At 40.6% G+C, this 21,326-nt stretch overlaps 2 protein-coding genes across 4 annotated transcripts; one reads left to right on the top strand and one right to left on the bottom strand.

The window, feature by feature from the left end:
• Positions 1–2,866: 2,866 nt before the first annotated feature.
• Positions 2,867–18,244, bottom strand: bin2a (bridging integrator 2a). 3 transcript variants are annotated; one of them, XM_067445779.1, is made up of 14 exons: positions 18,011–18,244; positions 10,398–10,510; positions 9,818–9,898; positions 9,684–9,738; positions 9,510–9,604; positions 7,679–7,774; positions 7,465–7,572; positions 7,208–7,293; positions 7,040–7,115; positions 6,872–6,954; positions 6,239–6,343; positions 5,156–5,624; positions 3,907–3,985; positions 2,867–3,794 (listed from the first exon to the last, which is right to left on the bottom strand). In XM_067445779.1, the coding sequence occupies exons 2-13, from the start codon at positions 10,488–10,490 to the stop codon at positions 3,917–3,919; spliced, it is 1,416 nt and encodes a 471-aa protein (XP_067301880.1). In that variant the 5' UTR covers positions 10,491–10,510; positions 18,011–18,244; the 3' UTR covers positions 2,867–3,794; positions 3,907–3,916. The 3 variants fall into 3 exon arrangements, with proteins under 3 accessions (XP_067301880.1, XP_067301879.1, XP_067301881.1); XM_067445778.1 differs by having other exon boundaries at positions 10,398–10,553; positions 18,011–18,243; XM_067445780.1 differs by lacking the exons at positions 9,510–9,604; positions 9,684–9,738; positions 9,818–9,898; positions 10,398–10,510; positions 18,011–18,244 and adding an exon at positions 8,117–8,206.
• Positions 11,105–21,311, top strand: si:ch211-210c8.6 (uncharacterized). Its single transcript, XM_067445781.1, has 5 exons — positions 11,105–11,329; positions 18,318–18,423; positions 18,768–18,874; positions 19,373–19,545; positions 21,006–21,311. The coding sequence occupies exons 1-5, from the start codon at positions 11,212–11,214 to the stop codon at positions 21,291–21,293; spliced, it is 792 nt and encodes a 263-aa protein (XP_067301882.1). The 5' UTR covers positions 11,105–11,211; the 3' UTR covers positions 21,294–21,311.
• Positions 21,312–21,326: the final 15 nt, after the last annotated feature.

Raw genomic sequence — 21,326 nt, 5'->3', positions numbered from 1 at the left:
CTACTATAAGACACTTGTTGCACAGCACTGCAATAAACTAGATCGATATTATTTAATACTATTTCAAATTAATGCTGTTCTTCTGAACTTCCTATTCACAAGGAATCCTGATAAAAAGTATTATGGTTTCCACAAAAATATTAAGCAGCATAACAGTTTTCAACATGGATGTTTCTTAAGCACCAAATCAGAATAAAATGATTTCTAAAGGATCATGTGAAACTGAAGACTGGAGTAATGATGCTGAAAATTCAGCTTTGACATTACAGGAATAAATTACATTTCAGATATATTACAATAATAATAGAGTCAAGTAGGATTCCTGTAATAAATAGCATCATCGAACAACAACCTTACAAATCTGAAACCATCCCAACAGCAGCTTGAGTGCCCAACACAATCTATCAAATTCCTTTAGTCTAATATCATGATCGGCATTGATGTGTCCTAAAACACTGGCAGATTTTTACCTCCTATGACAGTCGAGTCCGTCTGTGGTGGAGCTGTAGAAGTTGGTGCAACATCGCTCACTGTGAAACAAGCAAAAACACTGAAGATGACACAAAACCTGTATGTCAAGATTACAGGACATGCAGTAAAATGTGGAATTACAACCATTTCAGTTTGAGAACATGTTCAACATTGTTAAGGAGTAATCAGATCAGGAGAAAAGCATCATGGCACGATGTTAGGAATTAACTGTGCATAGATTTTATTTAACGCTTCAGGAATAGACAAAAAACAAGGCCAGGTAGGAAAAGAGTACATGTATTATGCATCAAATAAATTGTGTTGATAGCAAGACTATTATAATGTTCATTGTCTGATATGCGTGACACACCCAAAGCCTGTGAGGAAAACTTTTAATGCTCCTAAAGAAATTTGCTCTTTATATAGGAAGACAAAGGTGCACAACTTACCATTAGGTGCAATGCTAGTCATGGTGAAAGTCATACTTGTATTTAAACGGACACCTGTGAGGAGCAAAATAAATTTCAGCGATTACATTTTAGTATAGACTGTGACTTTTTACAAATACATTCTTTGTAAAACATTATAATAACATTTAAACATTAACAATTAAATGTGGAAAAACACCACTGGGTTTGTGAGGCAGATGCATCACTCAATCTGTACAGTAAGTACATTAAGACTACTGCCATCCATAAGAGCTTGGGTACTTAAAGTGATAGTTCAGCCAAAAATGAAAATTAGGTGTATATGACATTCTTCTTTCATACAAATATAATCAGTTATATTTTTAAAAAATGTCCTGGCTCTTCCAAGCTTTATAATGGCAGCACAAAATATGAAGCCCCCAAAAAAGTGCATTCATCCATTATACAAGTAATCTACACAGCTCATGGGGGTTAATAAAGGCCTTCTGAAGCAAATCGATGGGTTTGAGTAAGAAAAATATACACATTTAAAACTTTATAAAGTAAAATATATAGCTTCTGCCAGAACACGTTCAGTATTAAACTTGCGTAGAAAGTGTAATGACTCTCACAGTTCAAAACATTTACGCTAAGTCCTACATCGCGCCAGTTCCACTCTTTTTGTAAGTTCAATATGGAAAGCGGTCCGCCGGAAGCTAGATATTTTACTTTATAACATGTTAAATATTGATATTTTTCTTACAAAAACCCCTTGATTCACTTCAGAAATGCTTTATTAATCCCCTAGAGCCGTGAATATATAATTTTTTTGTCCCCATAAGGAAACAGCTTATAAATGACTGTGATGTTGTTTTGTTTTTATATTTATAAAACTGCAGAAAGTTTTGTGCAATAGGTCGGTTTAGTGTAAGAGGATAGAATATACAGTTTGTTCAGTATAAAAATTATTATGTCTATGAAAAGTCCTCTTAAAACATGAATCACACACACGTTGGGTTTTCACGTATTATCTTACTTTATGGGGACAAAATGATGGCAATATCCGCGATCCTTGTTGGGACATTATGTCTTTGTAATGTCCCTATTAAAACAGTGTGTGTGTGTGTAGAAGTTGGATACACAAGGGTGGAGACATGAGGAAAGACAAAGAAAGCCTTTTTAAATATTGTGGTTATAAGAATGTATACATATAAAAAATAGTAAATGTTTGAATTAGCTCTTTACTATTTACCTAATTTTTTTTACAGTCTATGATATTTACACATAATGTAGAAAGAGAGAACCTTAACTTATACATAAATGCTGTAGCAGCAGTCACATGTATCACTTCCTAAAATTAATATAAATTTAACTTGCGAGTTACGAGACACAACATGCTCCTTTTTAAAGGCTCTCGGGTAACTTAACGTTAGGTAGGTTACAGTAACACAAAGCTAGAGCTATTGGGTCACCGAATACTCAAAGAAACACGCACCGGTAAAGGTTTGTTTGTAGAGGCAACCTAAAACAGTAATTATTTTATTTTATCGATGTAATGGACGGAAATCCCCTCTCACAATGTGAACGATCACTTTAAAGAGTTGCAAAACTCACCATTTAACAGCTGTTCAGCCATTTGAAACCGTCAGATCTTCTTTCAGTCCAACAGGAGCAAAATAAAACTTACCTGAGGGCTTAAGTGTCAAAGTAAACTTCTTGAAGATAAACTTCTTTTCAGCTAAAGATGGCGATCACGCTGATAAAAGTTAAACTTCAGACCGACAAATCATGAAAAGTAGACTGCGTTCATGTCAAAGTAGAACAGCATAAAGCCACCACACGCTCACTGATTTGTGAACGAATCGTTCTTTTGAGACGAATCTTTTCCGAGTCTCGAGTCAATAACCATAATTGACTCTTTTCAACCGAATTTGAATCATAAAACTAAAAACATACGCAAGTAAAGGACGTAATGGAAATAGGTTGAAAATATGTTTTATTAAATCACTTACACATGTAACAAACAAACATTTGAGTTGATAAATGTAGTATATATACTCTTATTCATTAAATTGTATTAATTATTAAAACATGCAGAACAATTTTGTGACTTTTATTGCAGTTCAGGCCGAATGTAGGCTAAATGAAAAATGTTCAGTTTCTAAACTGAAATATTTTTCACTTTCTAGCTTATAATAGCTGCAACAAAGTGGATTGAGACACGTGAAAATACATTTAAAACATCGCTAATAAAACGTAATAAAAAACCTGGCAATAATCTACATTATTGGTATGTTTGAGTGTCTAACGAATTCACGGAACTGCGGCCAGGTGATTGACTACTTCATTTACGTCATGGCGTAAAAGAACCATTGACTCGTTCTTAAACAGGTTCTCTGAAACAAAGAGTTCAAAAGAACCGATTCCTGGCAACGAGATGCGAGTTCACGAGCGTTTCCTCCCGCTCCCCGTAAAGAATCAAACAATGGTCGCATTCCACGAAATGACTAATATTAACCACACCAGCATAGACTAACCTCTGAAAAGTAGATTTAAGAAACAGATATTTGGAACATTGGTTTAATTGCCTGAGTATGTATAATGTAAAAACAATAGGCGAGTTGCAAAGTGATTTTTGGGGGTGATTGTTCAGTACATTACAAATATTTCCATTGTTTCCAGTGATCATTTGTCGATTAGATATGGATGTCATTCATATATATCTAAAAACCATCAGGAACACCACATGTGAAGGACAAAAAACAATACAGGAAAGTGAATATAGCCTATTCTAAACAAAATTGAACGTAAATTAAAACCCAGAATTTAAACATTTCTCTGATAAGACATCTCAAAACATCAGACATGGTGGTCGTTGTCCAATTTCAGCGAATTTCCAACAAACAATGGATCTTTCTGTAAAAAGATGAATTTGAAAATGAAATAGGCTACACATTAAGCCATCTGCTCACATATTAAATGAAACACATGATCACAACATGATATTATGCTCTCAAATTATGCTGACCTTTTGTCTGCTATTTAGGGGCCTCTGTTTTCATTCCTTCCTTTACCTCTCCTGACGGATGGTCTCCCTTGCTAAGAGCCTTGAAATAGGTCAAATAAATAAAACTTAAACCTCATTTTGAGTTACATTGTTATGTTTCTTTGAAGAATTAATATAATGGCTACCTTCAAAATGACATACTAGCCTAATTATTGTATATGGCAGCATACTGTATATTACCTACAATAGATAGATAGATAGATAGATAGATAGATAGATAGATAGATAGATAGATAGATAGATAGATAGATAGATAGATAGATAGATAGATAGATAGATAGATAGATAGATAGATAGATAGATAGATAGATAGATAGATAGATAGATAGAGATATACTGATCAGGCATAACATTATGATCACTGACAGGTGAAGTGAATAACACTGATGATCTCTTTATCATGGCACTTGTTAGTGGGTGAGATATATTAGGCAGCAAGTGAACATTTTTTCCTCAAAGTGTATGTGTTTGAAGCAGGAAAAATGAACAATCTTAAGGATTTAAGCGCGTTTGACAAGGGCCAAATTGTGATAGCTAGACGCCTGGGTCAGAGCATCTCCAAAACTGCAGCTCTTGTGGGGTGTTTCCAGTCGGCAGTGGTCAGTATCTATCAAAAGTGGTCCAAGGAAGGAACAGTGGTGAACCGGATATCTGGGGAACACATGGCACTAGGATCCCCTATGGGAAGAAGGCAAGCCGGCGGAGGCAGTGTGATGCTTTGGGCAATGTTCTGCTGGGAAACCTTGGGTCCTGCAATCCATGTGGATACTCTGACATGTACCACCTGCCTAAGCATTGCTGCAGACCAAGTACACCCTTTCAGGGAAATGGTATTCTGTGGTGGCTGTGGCCTCTTTCAGCAGGATAATGTGCCCTGCCACAAAGCAAAAATGGTTCAGGAATGGTTTAAGGAGCACAAAGCCTCCAAAGATCTCAGTCCAATCAAGCATCTGTGGGATGTGCTGAACACACAAGTCTGATCCATGGAGCACCACCACCACCATGTCACAACTTACAGGACTTAAAGGATCTGCTGCTAACTTCTTGGTGCCAGATACCACAGCACACCTTTAGGCGTCTAGTGTTTTCAATGCTTTGATGGGTATGGGCTGTTTTGGCCGCAAAAGGGGGACCAACACAATATTAGTTTGTGGGTCATAATGTTATGCCTGATCTGTGAAGGGTCTGTTTACAGGGTTACAGAACTCACATAGCTTGAAGCATCAGATTCTTCCACATCTGATTTAACATTACGAGCTATTCCATTCTCCACACCAGAAGGCCCAACATCCTCTACCTTCTCAGATAATTTTTTATCTTTGATCTTGGAGCATTCGGCCAGACTCGAGTTTGGATTCAGTTCGCTCTCATCACTGTCCTCCTCAGAAGACGCCTCCTCATTTGGCGTACCCCCCTGTCCATCTTGACTTGAGGCTTGCGAGGACTCTTTCTTGTCAGCTTTCTTGTCTTCTACCACCGGTTTATCTTTAGAGGCGCTGGTATCATCCACCTGTGGCTCATGGGAAGGAGTACCTTCCTCTGGAGTCTCGTCTAATCTTATAGGGTTGCCTTTCGCATCTTTAGCACCAGAGACATTCTCATAAAGGGGTTGAGGGCTGGTGGGGCTATGTGGCCCATATGTTGGTCTGTCAGACCTAAAACTGGATGAGTTGTCTCTCCTGTAATAGCAAACGTATGGAGAAATATGTTGGTTTGCATCCTGAAAACAGATATCCTATTAAATTAAGTTATTAATCCATGCCGGAAATTGATATACAGGAAGACCGGGGATAGTTATTAATTAATTAATTAACAAATTAATCAATACATGAAGTTTTAGCAACAGATTTTAAAACATTTACGTTGTTATTGCAAGTAAAAAAATATACACATTTTTCTTGTGAAAATATGTCAAGGGGTTTAGGGGGTCGGGTTTACCAATTTAAGGGGTAAGTTGTCACAATAGGGAACTAGTAATACTTATACTGTTTAATGGTCTGTATAGCTAAATTCAAATAGTAAAACTATTCTGAACCACAGAATATTAATTCTACAACAATTGGAAAGGTAACAAAAACCACATTATTTTGCCCCAAAGATATTGTATTAAACAAATAAACACACAAAACCATTGCTATAGTAAAGTAGCGTTTGTGTCATTTGACTTTTGATTTAATATTTTAGAGTATTTTTATAGTAATTTAACTAATCATGCACATTCACCAGCAGATGGCATTAGTTCCTTACTTTTAAACCTGCAAGGCAAAGAGAGAAAGTGAAATTATGATTTTACCTGAGAGAGGCCCTGGGGCTGTAACTCTTGTGGAAATCATAAAAGCCTTTAAGTGATCTGGGAGACAACGTGTCTCTAAATGACCTTCTCTTCAAGGAGCCGGAGCTTAAAAGGAAACAGAGAGTCATTTGTAATATATATTTGCCAGTTGAAGTCTTGTACACTGTAAAAAATTATTTAGAAAAAAAGTTACCTGGTTGCCTTAACATTTTGAGTTCATTGAAATTAAAATTTAATACAGTTTAAGAGTTAATACAATGAAATTTTTTTGAGATTCAACAACCTTTATTAAAACATTATTAAAAGATTTTGTAAGCATATTGGGTAGTTGTGTGTGTTTTATTTCTGATGACGCAGTGAAACATGCCAAATAGTGCTATTTTCATGATTTATCTATTTTTTTATGTGGTTCAGATAACATAATATTTTGAGTTTCTATTTATTAAACAAATTTCCTTCATTGTATCAACTTAAATTTTTAATTTCAATAAACTCAAAATTTTAAGGCAACCAGGTTACTTCTGTTTTTAAGCTAAACCAACAAAAACCAACAACATTTTTTTACAGTGTACTAATATATATCTATATCTATATCTCTATATATGTATAAGAACAGGCTATAAAGCCTTATACCGGTTTAAATTCTTAACAACAAAGCTCTTGTCCGGATGTTGGGTGCTCAGCTCTTTCATCACAGTCTGTAGAACCTCATTGTTCTTAGGGTAAAAAAAAAAGAGCAAAAATAGTAGTCCATTGATTCAAGTATTTTATTTCACATATGTATTTTTAACTTGGGTTTACCTTGGTAATTTCCTTGTAGAAGATGTCTCTGAGGTTGCAAATGGCTTGGAACACTGTGACATAGCAACCAATACGACTATAGAATGTAGAACAGTTATTATTGATCTAATTTAAGTTTAATTAATTAAAAGATCAATTTGTGCATAAGAAAATAACTCCAAAACTCACCTGTCAAACAGAATAGGCAGATCCATCTTCAGCTCCCTGTTCATGTCCTCAAATATCACCTTGGCAGCATTCATCTCATCCTCTGCCTTCAAAACAACAGCACAAAGGGAAGTCCTTTACATTTAATCTTCATAAATCATATCAGTATGATGCTAGTAACGTCGTGTTTGGTAGTAAAGAACATAACTGGAAGGTAGGAACTTAAGGTTACAAATAACCTTTCGTCTGGCAAATAAGTCAAACATGTCATGTAATACCTTTCCAATTTTGATATCATCCTTCTTTTTAGCATTCTGCAGTCCTGTCAGATGATGACGAGCAGAATCATAATCTACAAGTTTCCTGTTTCGCTTGGACACTCTTTCCTGAATCATAAAGAAAAATAGTTGACAGATGAAACTGCACATTTGATAAATGATTGAGAGCTTTGTGAAAGGTATAGGTGCCAATATGTCATGCAGTGGTTGTTACCCTGACATCTGGAAATTGGCTCATGTAAGACTCCATGGTGATTAATGCCTGATCACGCAGCTTGGATTCATAATCTTTCCACAGAAGTTCCTCTCCCTTTGGAACACAGACAGCCACATTTGTAATATAGGAAATTATCATTTCTAATGTATAATAATTTCTAATAAAGTATATTAGGTCATGGGTAATAGTGATTTTTTTATTATAGTCGATAGCTGGGACACAAGATGCATGGGACCAGTTGTTTGTTTAAAAAAGACAACTGGCATAGGCCAAGTGTCTCAAATAGAACACTTGATACTGCCAGGATCCAATCCTGCTCTTCAAGGGCCATTGTCATCCAGAGTTTAGCTCCAACCCTAATTAAACACACTGGAACCAGCTAATCAAGAGCTAAATCCGAAATTGCCCCCTAAACCCTCAATAAATATTCCTTACATTAGTCCAAATGAGTGAGTGAATTCCGGACATCCGTTGAGTGTACATCGATATAATAAGTGCACTTGATAACGTCCACTATGGTTTTGGACACCACTACAAATGGCTGTCCCTTCAAATAATGCCCTATTTAAAGGTATAGGGGACGATTTTAGATCCAGGCAAAGTTCTAGGCATACCAGAAATTTCAGGCAGGTGTGTTGAGGCAAGTTGGAGCTAAACTCTGTAGGACAGTGGCCCTCCAGGAGCAGGTTTGGACACCCCTGTCATGTGCACATACGGTCTTTGTAGATTTATAACGGCCACCACATGTGACCGTGAAGTCAACAAGACCATAGGGCAGGGCTATTCAAATCTTACCCTGGAGGGCCAATGCGGTGCAGAGTTTCCCTCCAACCCTGATCAAACACACCGACCTGTGATTTTCTAATGATCCTGAAGACATTGATTAGCATGTTCAGGTGTGTTTGATTAGGGTTGGAGCTAAACTCTGCACTGCATTGGCCCTCCAGGGTAAGATTTGAATAGCCCTGCCATAGGCTGTCCCATTTGTTATTTTAGGTTCAAGAACTCGCCCTTGGTGTGCAGAATGTGTGGACTCAAAAGAAAGCCGCAAGTCTTTAAGGTGCCATTTGGGACAGGACCATCTTCTTTTCTCTGATGACGTGTTTACTGGTGTGAGGGAGGGACAACCTGACAGTCAAATTAGATCACAGCGATAGCAAACCATAACCATCCAATGATCCAGGCCCTGTCCCAAATGGCACCCTAAATACTTGCGGTCTTCCTACAAGTCTGCACTTTCCTGATGTAACTTTTGACTGTCTGTAGAAGTAGAGTAGAAGTCTGCTGCAGAGCTCACACCAGTGGAGGTTCGGCAAAAGTGCGCATTGAGGACGCAAATCGACCGCAAAGGGGGTGCTCTTTAACACCATTCAAAAACAAACTTGCGTCAACCTAAAATGACAAATGGAACACCCTACGGTCTCGTGGACTTAATGGACACACGCATTTGGCAGCCATTGTAAGTCCACAAGTCTGAAAGTGCATATGAAGTGTGTCATTTGGGACAGGGCCCTAATCAATCAATTCCAGATGGACAAAATCAAGTCCACCCTACATTTTTTCTTGTTCAAGAAGGCGTTTCACTTGGATATAGGGCTATAGCACAATAGGAAAGAAAAGACTTTAATAGGAAACTATTTTCCGTATAGATTTTTTTACAAATGTTTTACGTGTATTGCATTGTGTTTTGTTGTGTTTTGGAGTTAAAGGAAATATCCGTAAACTTAACTGACAGTGTCCTGGCAGAAATTGTCCATGCCATATTATTGCCCATACATAAATTGCCCATGCCACGCTTTGCTCTTACACTGCAGTCTCTAAGACTAACCTCCACAACTTCCCCAAGATCCTCTACACCATCCCATTTTTCATCATAGGCATCATACAAGGATTGAAACAGTCGACCTGAGGCATCCTTCATTACTGTTAAACATCAAGCACAATAAAGCATGTCAGTATAAGAAGCTTATCTCCTACATTAGTCTCACAGTAAAGAGCCAACCTGTGACAGCGTTGAGGTACGCTTTAAGGTCCTTGTATATTCTGTATCCATCGCTCTGCAATATAGACCACAAATTAGGTCAACTTTTGATCTTCAAAGCTGTTACTTTGTTTACCATAGTAGATCTAATGTACCTGCTGAAATTGGAGGTTGATCATGCACTGCTCAAAGTGCTCATCTTTGGTCTCCTCAGATTTGCCAAGTCTCTGCAACACCTGCAAAGGAATCACATATTACAACGTGCCTACAAACACCTGACAGACATGACAAGGGTATTCTTCAGCTATACCGACAGCTATAGGATGTTACACCTGACTCTTAAAATATTAATAAGCTTTCTGGTAAAGGAAAAGAGCTTCCTTACAGTTTTAGACCCTACATGAACTTTTCATCTGACTTCACCAACAATCAGTTTTGAGATGACAAGATATGAGGTGAAAACAGAAAAGTAAAGGGTGACTTATTCAGCCTTGGAAGACAAATTAAAACAATAAAGGACACTGTTAAGAAGAGAAGGAAGCTGCATGTTTATACTGACTCTTGAGTCGATCAAGACACTTGTGTTAGCTACTCCCATGCCATGTAACTGAATTGATTATTGGATCAAAATAACACTAAAGTTTCTGTGCTCTTAAACAGGAAGACTTTGTAAGATTGACAGCACCGGAAACCACACTGCATGGCTCTCTTAACTTTCTTGTGTTAGCCACGTACCTTCTCCTGTGCCCTGTTGAGTTTTTTCTGCACCTGTTTAGCAAGCACATTTGCCCCTCCTTTCGAGCTGATGCTGGCCTTGCTTTCTGCCATGTTCTTCACTTGTATTCAATCTGCAATAATGTTTTGACAGCCCTTTAAAATATATGGCCAACCCTGAAGAACAAAAGGAACTTTTTAAAGAAAAAGAAAGTTGACTTGGTGTATTTACCTTCACCTGTATTCTGTCTGAGCCCAAACACACCTTTTCTTGGCTTCTTCTACATTCGTAAGTAATAAACTTATCTTTCCAGGTCATAATTTTGAGCACAGTGGCATCTTCTGAGTCATATTTCATTGTGAATGATTATTTGATGTAGGCTTAAGGGCCCACTTGTGGAGAATATTGAAATTATTTTGAAATTATTGAAGTGTCACCTTTGCACCTATTTTACACTATATTTTAACTTTTGTATTTACCGTCAACATTTTATATTCTGAATCAAATAAATGGAAGTAAAATTTTGCACTTTTCTTATGGTTTATTTTCTGTTCTATTGGCTATTCTATTATTAGTCAGATAGGGTAATTTGTTCTATTCTATTGTATTCTATTCTATTCAAGCTGTACCTAATACACATACACATAAATATAAATATAAATATTTAGATATTCTCAAACTACAGTTCCCATAAGCCACAGTAGCCTACATACAGAAACAGCACTGGCCACTCCTCCTCACTGTGGCTGTTATGAACTTTGCTCAGCTGTATTTTTTTTTCTATAGGGTTGTGTGATTCAGCTCAGTTTTGTAACATTGCTGCTTCAGAACCTGATGGACATGATCATGGGGAGCACTTTGGCCAAATGTGCAGCCACCGACCTAGCCATTCAATATGTCGGGTGGGCAATAGCGTCTGCTCTCAAAACGGAAAAGTTTTACGACTTGGCAGGTAATGATTAATCCAAAAGGCGTAGTAGTCACACGATATTGATATAGGAATATTATCTGTTGCTTTCGTCAGTTTAGTCATGTTTATGCATTAGTATGCAGACACATATTTCGACTTAAAGCATGTCGCAGTTGTTTTGTTGCGTCCCACTACAAGCAACGTGTTCCCTTTCGAGAGAGGTTCCTCGTATTACGTATGGGGAAAAACTCCTTTTCTCGAGAATGTGAAGCAAAACTTTTAATAAAGGTATCTATGTAAAGCGCAGTGAGCTGCACGGCCATAGCCCAGCGCGAGGAGCGCTCTGATTGGCCGGGCTGCGGCAACTGCAGGAACCTATGGTGAGGCGGCTGAGAGGAACGAACCAATGGGGGGCGTTCCAGAAGCCCGCCGAAAAAGGTGCTTATATTTGCATACAGGAGGCTATATAAGACCCTAATTCGCCATAGGTGTCAGATTTTATCTCCTTCAGCGATACCTTCGCTGGTCTCCGGAAGAAGCACCGCCGTTGAAAAGGCACCAGCGGAACCTGCAGCTGAGGACGACGGACTCCCTCTCCGCCTTCTCTGCCGTTCCAGCTACGCCATCCGGCGTTATATATCCTTTAAACTGTGTCTATGTTGAGTGTTATATGTGTTTGTGTTGCCGCTGCAACGCCACTTCTAGAGCTTACAGGCTTGTTCTACTCGAGGACTCTCTCGTTCCGCCGCGTCGTTAAGCGCCGCGGAAAGACGGAGCTCTTCTCACTCTCCCTCTGCTCTCGTCCCGTCGCGCTGAATAGCGCCGCGGAAAGAGAGAATGTTAGAGGACATGAGCACACTCAAGCCGAAGCTCTCTTCACTCTGCCGCCGCCGCGGCTCTTCTTCCGCCGCTGCCACAGAGTTGTTCCCACTCTTCTCTCATTCCGTCGCGCTACAGCCGCGGACAGAGAATACTAGAGTGAATAGGCGAACTCGAGCCGAAGCTCTCGTCACTATACCGTCGCGCTGAGGAGGCGCCGCGGACAGACGGAGTTTTTCCTCGGACAGAGTTTTACCTCACGCTTCCAATTCTCTCGTCCTGTCGCTCTATCGCCGCGGACAGAGAATACTAGAGTGAATAAACAAACTCGAGCCGAAGCTCTCGCCGTGCTAGAAGCGCCGCGGACAGAGTTTTACCTCACGCTTCCAATTCTCTCGTCCTGTCGCTCTATCGCCGCGGACAGAGAATACTAGAGTGAATAAACAAACTCGAGCCGAAGCTCTCGCCGTGCTAGAAGCGCCGCGGACAGAGTTTTACCTCACGCTTCCAATTCTCTCGTCCTGTCGCTCTATCGCCGCGGACAGAGAATAATAGAGTGAATAAACAAACTCGAGCCGAAGCTCTCGCCGTCCTAGAAGCGCCGCGGACAGAGTTTTACCTCACGCTTCCAATTCTCTCGTCCTGTCGCTCTATCGCCGCGGACAGAGAATAATAGAGTGAATAAACAAACTCGAGCCGAAGCTCTCGCCGTGCTAGAAGCGCCGCGGACAGAGTTTTACCTCACGCTTCCAATTCTCTCGTCCTGTCGCTCTATCGCCGCGGACAGAGAATAATAGAGTGAATAAACAAACTCGAGCCGAAGCTCTCGCCGTGCTAGAAGCGCCGCGGACAGAGTTTTACCTCACGCTTCCAATTCTCTCGTCCTGTCGCTCTATCGCCGCGGACAGAGAATACTAGAGTGAATAAACAAACTCGAGCCGAAGCTCTCGCCGTGCTAGAAGCGCCGCGGACAGAGTTTTACCTCACGCTTCCAATTCTCTCGTCCTGTCGCTCTATCGCCGCGGACAGAGAATACTAGAGTGAATAAACAAACTCGAGCCGAAGCTCTCGCCGTGCTAGAAGCGCCGCGGACAGAGTTTTACCTCACGCTTCCAATTCTCTCGTCCTGTCGCTCTATCGCCGCGGACAGAGAATAATAGAGTGAATAAACAAACTCGAGCCGAAGCTCTCGCCGTCCTAGAAGCGCCGCGGACAGAGTTTTACCTCACGCTTCCAATTCTCTCGTCCTGTCGCTCTATCGCCGCGGACAGAGAATAATAGAGTGAATAAACAAACTCGAGCCGAAGCTCTCGCCGTGCTAGAAGCGCCGCGGACAGAGTTTTACCTCACGCTTCCAATTCTCTCGTCCTGTCGCTCTATCGCCGCGGACAGAGAATAATAGAGTGAATAAACAAACTCGAGCCGAAGCTCTCGCCGTGCTAGAAGCGCCGCGGACAGAGTTTTACCTCACGCTTCCAATTCTCTCGTCCTGTCGCTCTATCGCCGCGGACAGAGAATACTAGAGTGAATAAACTAACTCGAGCCGAAGCTCTCGCCGTGCTCATTCTACCGCCGCCGTGCTGAAGCGCTGCGGACAGAGAATACTAGAGTAAGTTAGACGAGCGAGCTCGGGCTGTTGGGTATGTCAAGAACAATGTCGCTGCAGCGCGCGCTTACTGCCAAGGAAGTTGTAATGGCTGCCTTGTCATGATAGCGCGCGCCCCTTCCACAGCGCGTTGCTGACTAGAGCGCGGCTTACGTCATAGCACGCGCTCACTGTCAGAGCATAAGGGCGTCGGAAAATGGCTGCCAAGCTAAGCCCTTTTTTCACTCTATCACTTCCAGTCCCCTTTATTCAGGCGGCTGGAAAGGTTTTTACACTGTAGACAAAGTGTCCACTACACAGTGTGCACCCCTACATAAGCACTGTTAATTCAGCCTCACAAAATCACAAATAAATCCCGCCGCGGCCGGATTACACCATATAAAGTCAACTAGCCTTATTGCAGTCAACTAGCCTGTGGTCAAACACGCTTGTCTGCATGCGCGCTTTCAGTCTAGACTAGAGCATAACGGCATTGTGGAATGGCTCACATACCACCCGCACTTCCTTACATTCTCCCAGTTCCCTTAAGTTAGTGACTGGAGATGAAATATTGCAGTCAACTAGCCTGTGTTAAACACGCTCGTCTGCACACTAATGCTGTGTGCGTTTACCCCTGTGGATTTGCTCACTGGTTTGCACCGTGGGTATTCTACGTAGGTTGTGCGCCACTGCACATTGTTTACACTACACACAAAAGAGCTTTCTATGTAGGAAATGTGCCCACTTTACAGTCTGCACTCCTGCACCCAAGCACTTTTCACAAAGTTCACTCTCGCACACACAATATAAATGTGAGGCGTGCGCCCACTGCAAAGCCTGCACCGCCAAAACTAACACTATCCCCACAGTGTTAAAAGCAGTGTTACAGCACAAGCAACCCGGCTAACAGGCCCCTATTACTAAGCGGCCAGCCCCCGAATCTAATTCAACCCCTGGCTTTACGAGCCCAGGCCTGGCAGGCCATTCCTGGTATATAATATTGGGTGTTGAACATATAAAACGAGGTTCTCGCTACAGTTTTGCTCGCAGACCCCGCGATTCAAGCCGTGGTCGAGCCCTCTGTAAGAAGCAGTGTCAGTCACGTGCTTCTCGCTGAGGCATTGAGACTGTTAAAGGAGAGAGCGGCGAAAACAGTACACCCGACGCTAGCGAGTCAGGTTTTTACTGTCGCTAATTCCTCATGCCGAAAATGGGTGGCGGTCTCAGGCCCATTTTCCAGGCATCTGAACAAAGCACTTATGACACGCTCGTTTCAAGGTGCTGACGGTGAAACAAATCCTCGCGCACATTCGCCCCGGGGATTGGGTTTTCTCAATAGATCTGAAAAACGCATACTTCACGTTACGATAACCCCCCACCCCCACTACAGGCCATTCTTGAGATTCGCCTTCGAGGGGCAGGCTTATCAGTACAGTCATTGTCATAGACTCAAGACTTACGGCATAAGAACCACCACGTCTTGATAATGTACATAAAATCGCTAGGGCAGCCGAGATCAGACTCTGTTCACTGCATGGCTAAGCATCTCCTTTTATGGGCAGAGCACAATCTGAGCTCCCTAAGGGCGGCTTACGTGCCAGGTATTCTGAATCAGGGTCCGGACATGTTATCCAGAGGACCCATGTCCCCAGGGGGATGGTCCCTTTACCCGCAAACAATTCAGCTTGCACAGCACACGCTGCCCAATATTTTTTCTGCAAACGCAGGGATGCCCTGGCCCATGTTGGCCCAGACTCCCTCTATATGTTCCCTCCGATCGCGATCCAGCTGCAGCCTGTGCTTTTTAATAGCCCCACTTTGGAAGCACCGCACATGGTTCTCCATACTGTTTCAGCTGTCAGACACAGCCCCATGCCTATTCTGCCAATGAAAGGGAAGGTCTGGCATCCCAATCCCGAGCTGTGGGCCCTCCACGTATGGCCCATCAACGGTATCCGGGAACCTCTCTGACAAGTTATGAACACTATTTCGGAAGCTAGAGCCCCTGCTATCTGGCAGCTCTGCTTGAAGTGGTCAGTGGTTTTCTAACCAATGTGCTACGCGAAACATCGACGCACACTCATGCGAACTGGCGGAACCGCTCGCTTTCTCCAAGAGCTAATGGATGCGGGTCGTCCCCCCTCCATACTCGGGGTGTGTGTCTCCGCCATAGCAGCTAGCCACGCTCCTATCGCGGCACATTCACTAGGGAAAAGTGATCTTATTGTGTGTTTTCTTAAAGGGGCCAGGAGATTCAGCCCGCCTTGCCCCTACCTCGGTCCCTATTTGGGACCTCGCCATGGTTTTGGAGGCCGTGAAGGGTTCCCCCTCCTAACCACTTCAGAACACGAGCTTGAAGCACATATCACTCAAAACCGTTTTTCTGCTGGCTGTGGCCTCGGTTAACCGAGTGGGTGGCTTACCTGCACTCTCCGTGAGCCCTTCCTGTCTTGAGTTTGGGTCCAGCAACTTCAAGGTTGTGCTCAAACCGAGGCATGGTTTTATGCTGAAAGTGCTATCAACCCCTTCAGTATGCAGCTCTTTGCACTGCTTAACCCGCGTCTCAGAGAGAATAAGACGCAAACATATTCTGCTCAGTCAGAGCATTGAGATTGTATCTAGAGCGCTCCGCCCCCTTCAGGCAGTCGGATCAGCTCTTCATTGCTTCGGTGGCCGCACTAAAGTTTGTGCTGTCATGAAACAGTCTCTCACACTGGATAGTGGATGCAGTCCCACTAGCATATAGGTCCAGGACCTAACCTGTCCTACAGGCATTTAAGCCCACTCCTCTAGAGGCATGGCCTCATCTTGGGCTTGGTCGTGTGACATTTCTTTGGAAGATATCTGTGCGGCGGCAGGCTGGGCCTCTCCGTCCACTTTTATCAGATTCTACAAGTTGGAGGTTCCAGCTCTACAAGCAGGGCTTCTCTCCATCTAGGCTCTATCTTGACCCTGGCAAACAGATTGCCTTACATTTTGGCCTGTACACATTAGTCCTTAAGCACTATTCATTCATCATAAGATCCGACTATGTCCGATCAGCTGTTCAAACGAACCGACTCTTCCGGTTCTTCATTCCCCTTATAAGCCGCCTCTGTCGGTGTCTCGGGGGTTTATAACATGTGCTTTGGGTATACTGGGTCAGTCAGCACACACGGCGCTTTACATTGTGTTCCCATACGTAATACGAGGAACCTCTCTCGAAAGGGAACGTACTCGGTTACTTTCGTAACCTCGGTTCCCTGAGAGAGAGGAACGAGTATTACGTTCCGTGCCGTGTTTATGCTTCTCAGGTATCGCTTCAGTCGATCTTAAAACCTGACACCTATGGCGAATTAGGGTCTTATATAGCCTCCTGTATGCAAATATAAGCACCTTTTTCGGCGGGCTTCTGGAACGCCCCCCATTGGTTCGTTCCTCTCAGCCGCCTCACCATAGGTTCCTGCAGTTGCCGCAGCCCGGCCAATCAGAGCGCTCCTCGCGCTGGGCTATGGCCGTGCAGCTCACTGCGCTTTACATAGATACCTTTATTAAAAGTTTTGCTTCACATTCTCGAGAAAAGGAGTTTTTCCCCATACGTAATACTCGTTCCTCTCTCTCAGGGAACCGAGGTTACGAAAGTAACCGAGTACGTTTTGTTTTAACTTGTTTATTGTGGAAAAATATGTTGCTATCAAAATGTAGTACGAGACGGCGGTTATCTAAACTACAATAAGATGTTGTGAAACGACCATAAAGACGTCTCCACCCACATACCGCTCTTAAACCAGCTGAAGTGCATGATTTCCCCACCCCTATTTCGACAAGCCGGCCTTTTAACCAATCAGACAAATTGCTTTACAGCGCAGTCGTTGCTTGATTGGCCCAACTGTGGATACGTACACTGTCAATCTTGCAGTTAGAGGCGGGACTTGTCCAAAAAAAAATGTGGTAAAAAAAATGAACGATGTTAACTCGGATGTGATTTTTTTATTTTTAAGAAAAGAAATAACTGCATGTGCAAAAATATATGCAATTTTAATCTTTATAAGTTAAAACGTATGCATACACCTCGAAATTCAATTATATTAATACGGAATCATACAATTTATATACACATCTGAACAGTTTTTAAAATAAATTTATCACACATCATTTTCAATACAACTGTAATGTTATAGCCTGCATAAACAGTTTTTGTTTAGTATATATTAATAATTTTGACAATTATACTGATTATAATTGTATTTAAGTGAACATTAAGAAATGTTAATCCATGTCATGAAAATTCTTATACTTTCTACATAAAAAATACAAGAAAAGCATTTGCTTTTACTCACCTGTCAGCATTCAATATGCATTTCTCATAAATTGAGTACAAATATTATCCAATCATTTCAGTCTTTCAAACCCAGGTTCCTAAGTTCTATTCCCTCTTTCTTTCTTTCTCTCTCTCTCTGAGAAGTGTGCTCTTGAGAATCCTTGAACTTTGCTACCAATTGTCTCTAGGCTCATTGGTAATATATTCAATGAACACGCCTCACTTTTAAAATGGACGGACACAGGTGACTGGCTGCTCTGCCCATATCTGGAAAGATATTGAATGCCTTATCATTTTAACCACAAATTAATTTGGTTGTTTTGTAGGATCTGGTACCTATATACTGCTGGCTCATCTGAGTCGTGTATGGGGCGGAAATGGCCATCTTAGACAGAACGTACAAACTGGACTTGTTACTGCCTGGGGACTGAGGTAAGTAGATATAGATAGATAGATAGATAGATAGATAGATAGATAGATAGATAGATAGATAGATAGATAGATAGATAGATAGATAGATAGATAGATAGATAGATAGATAGATAGATAGATAGATAGATAGATAGATAGATAGATAGATAGATAGATAGATAGATAGATAGATAGATAGATAGATAGATAGATAGATAGATAGATAGATAGATAGATAGATAGATAGATAGATAGTTTTAACAGTGTTAATAAAAGTGAAGTCAGTTAGCTTCATGTTGTATTAATGTGTCTATTAAGGTCTGGTTAATAAGTCAATAAGTAACAGATTGGGCCTTGTCCTGCAGGCTCGGGATATTTCTCTTTCTTAGAATCCTAAAGGAAGGACAAGACCGGAGATTTAACAATGTCAGAGACAGCCCTGGGACATTCTTTGTGTACTGGACCATGCAAGGTATTTCAACTAAGGTTATTGATTATTTGCATAGTTACTGTTAATTGATAGCTGCAGTAGGCCATACATGTCCAATCCTTATCATACCAAAAGAGACAACTAGGAAAGTCCTTTTTACTATTATATTATATTATATTATATTATATTATATTATATTATATTATATTATATTATATTATATTATATTATATTATATTATATTATGAATCACATAAATGGAAGTTGAAGTTTATACTGTTGTATTCTATATCACATAATGATGATCAATCATTTAACATATTCCAAATCAACTCTGTTCTGTTCTATTATGAATCAAATAAGTGGAAGTAATTTTTTTGCATTCATTCTATTACATTATTTGCATATTTACTGTTAATTGATGGTGACATGTCCAATCTCTATGCATCATACTAAAATAGAAAAATAACTGGAAGTAACTCTACTATACACCGAAGAGTAATAGACTGCCACTTGAAACTTGTTTATCCTTCTTTCCAGCTCTGTGGGTATTTGTTACCCTCTTACCCACCCTAATTCTAAACAGTGAGAGAAGAGATGAGCCGCTAGGCCCACGTGACTACATCGGTTGGGGAGTATGGGGGCTGGGTTTCGCTACAGAGGCCATTGCCGACCAGCAGAAGTGGAATTTTAGGAGCGATCCTGATAATGCTGTGAGTAATAACTCGCACTGATAATAATAGGCTGATAAGACTACTCAGTTGTGAAAACTTGTTTTATGATTTACAAGTCAATCATATAACTCATGTCATAAAATATATTTTAACAATATAATAATTACAGTTTTATGAGGCCTGTACTCTTGACATATTACAAAAACTAGATCTAACTGGTTGTTCTTTACCCTCTGGTTGTCTTTGGTCGTTTTAAACCAACAACAAAAAAACTGCGAACATTTTTTACATTATCGGAATGATACAAATCCTTTGTGGCACTTGCAATGTGAATACAACATTTTTGGTGTGCAATCTACAAATCAGCAACAAAGTAGTCATTGATAATAAATATATATCCAAATTTAAAACCTAATAAAAGTAAGTAATTATGTCTGTCTTAATAGTAACTAGGGAATACACAGCCCTATATATTGGCTATACATGCATCTAGTGGTTACACTATGGTATTACATATGATTTTCTTTTTCTTCCAGGAGATGGCACTAATCTGCGTTTTTCTAATACCTTTGCTATATTTTTAAATGGACTGCATTTAGTGGGCATTTTACTTAATACTGTATTAATCAAAATGTAAAATGCTGCATAATTAAGGGGTGAATATTGTCGACTCTAGTGCCATGAAATCCTCTAAAAATATAAAATACTAAAGAATAAATATTTTTGAAACATAATATTGTATATTATTTTATTTAAAAAATGTCTTGCTATGATGCGGAATATCTGCGGTTACTAGTATCTCATTTCACAGATAGTTTGTTTCTGTATGTTTCTATATAATAATGTCGACACAATGTAAAGTATTTGCTCTGGCTCTTGTTTTAAATGCTATTGTTCCGTTATGGTTGTTGTCATCTGATTACGTTGTTCAAGACGGTTGGTCTGTATTGTATTTGTCCCATCCCTCCTCCACTAGAATTGGAAAGCTGGGTAAAAAGTGACAGTGATGAATGTGTGTTTTATCCAAAGTTGAGCATTCTTCAACTGGTGAAAAACCTTGTCATGCTGCTGCCATTTTTAAAACAATTGGTAAAACATGGAAGCCTTAAGAAAAAAAATACCTTTGGTGGACACATGGCCTAAGTGAGGAATACCAGAGGGTTAATGGAGACTAGTGTATTGTTCATATTTGCTAAACAAATATACAAAAACAACTAAATGTGAATTTGTATGTTTTTTGTTAAAAAAAAAACAATTTTTTTTAGTTTAAACATCCTGAAACGTATATACTGGCATAACAAAATGTGTGCATTTGGAGCAGGTTCATCTGTTTGTCTAACCAATGGCAGACAGGGGGAGTAGTGCAGAAATTACACACTTCACTTTTAATTAAACATTTTGGATTTTGCTACAAGAAATCCTTCTTAATAATAAGCTAATTACATTTTGATTAATATCATAGAGCAAAGGCATTAATCTTATCTTGCATGTATTTGCAGGGAAAGTTTATTCATCATGGACTGTGGGCATACAGCAGACACCCAAACTACCTAGGGGAGATCCTGCAATGGTCCGGGCTGTTCCTGTCCGCTTCCTCCGTCATGCGTGGACCTCAATACCTCAGTGCAGTTTCTCCGCTCTTCGTCTGGTTCTTACTGAGACATGTTAGTGGGATCCCCATCCTTGAGAAGCAAGCTATGAAGAAATGGGGGTCAGACCCGGCTTTCCAGAACTACATCACAAACACTCCACTCCTATGGCCTTTCCCAAAATTTAAAGGAGAATAAAGCATATTTACAGCACTTGCTCATGAGTTTATG

The sequence above is a fragment of the Pseudorasbora parva genome, chromosome 6 (assembly GCF_024679245.1).
Source record: "Pseudorasbora parva isolate DD20220531a chromosome 6, ASM2467924v1, whole genome shotgun sequence".
NCBI lineage: Eukaryota > Metazoa > Chordata > Actinopteri > Cypriniformes > Gobionidae > Pseudorasbora > Pseudorasbora parva.
The sequence above is the reverse complement of the archived record's forward strand: the minus strand, read 5'-3'. Positions and strand labels throughout refer to the sequence as shown.

Bases quoted from the DNA above. Each gene is read 5' to 3' on its own strand.
- si:ch211-210c8.6 (XM_067445781.1), top strand. From the start codon at position 11,212: ATGGACATGATCATGGGGAGCACTTTGGCCAAATGTGCAGCCACCGAC. The intron at 18,424-18,767 runs GTAAGTAGATAT...CTTGTCCTGCAG, and splicing joins GTTACTGCCTGGGGACTGAG to GCTCGGGATATTTCTCTTTC. The intron at 18,875-19,372 runs GTATTTCAACTA...CCTTCTTTCCAG, and splicing joins TGTGTACTGGACCATGCAAG to CTCTGTGGGTATTTGTTACC.
- bin2a (XM_067445779.1), bottom strand. From the start codon at position 10,490: ATGGCAGAAAGCAAGGCCAGCATCAGCTCGAAAGGAGGGGCAAATGTG. The intron at 5,625-6,238 runs GTAAAATCATAA...TTGCTATTACAG, and splicing joins AGCCCCAGGGCCTCTCTCAG to GAGAGACAACTCATCCAGTT. The intron at 3,986-5,155 runs GTGAGTTCTGTA...ACCTATTTCAAG, and splicing joins AATCTGATGCTTCAAGCTAT to GCTCTTAGCAAGGGAGACCA.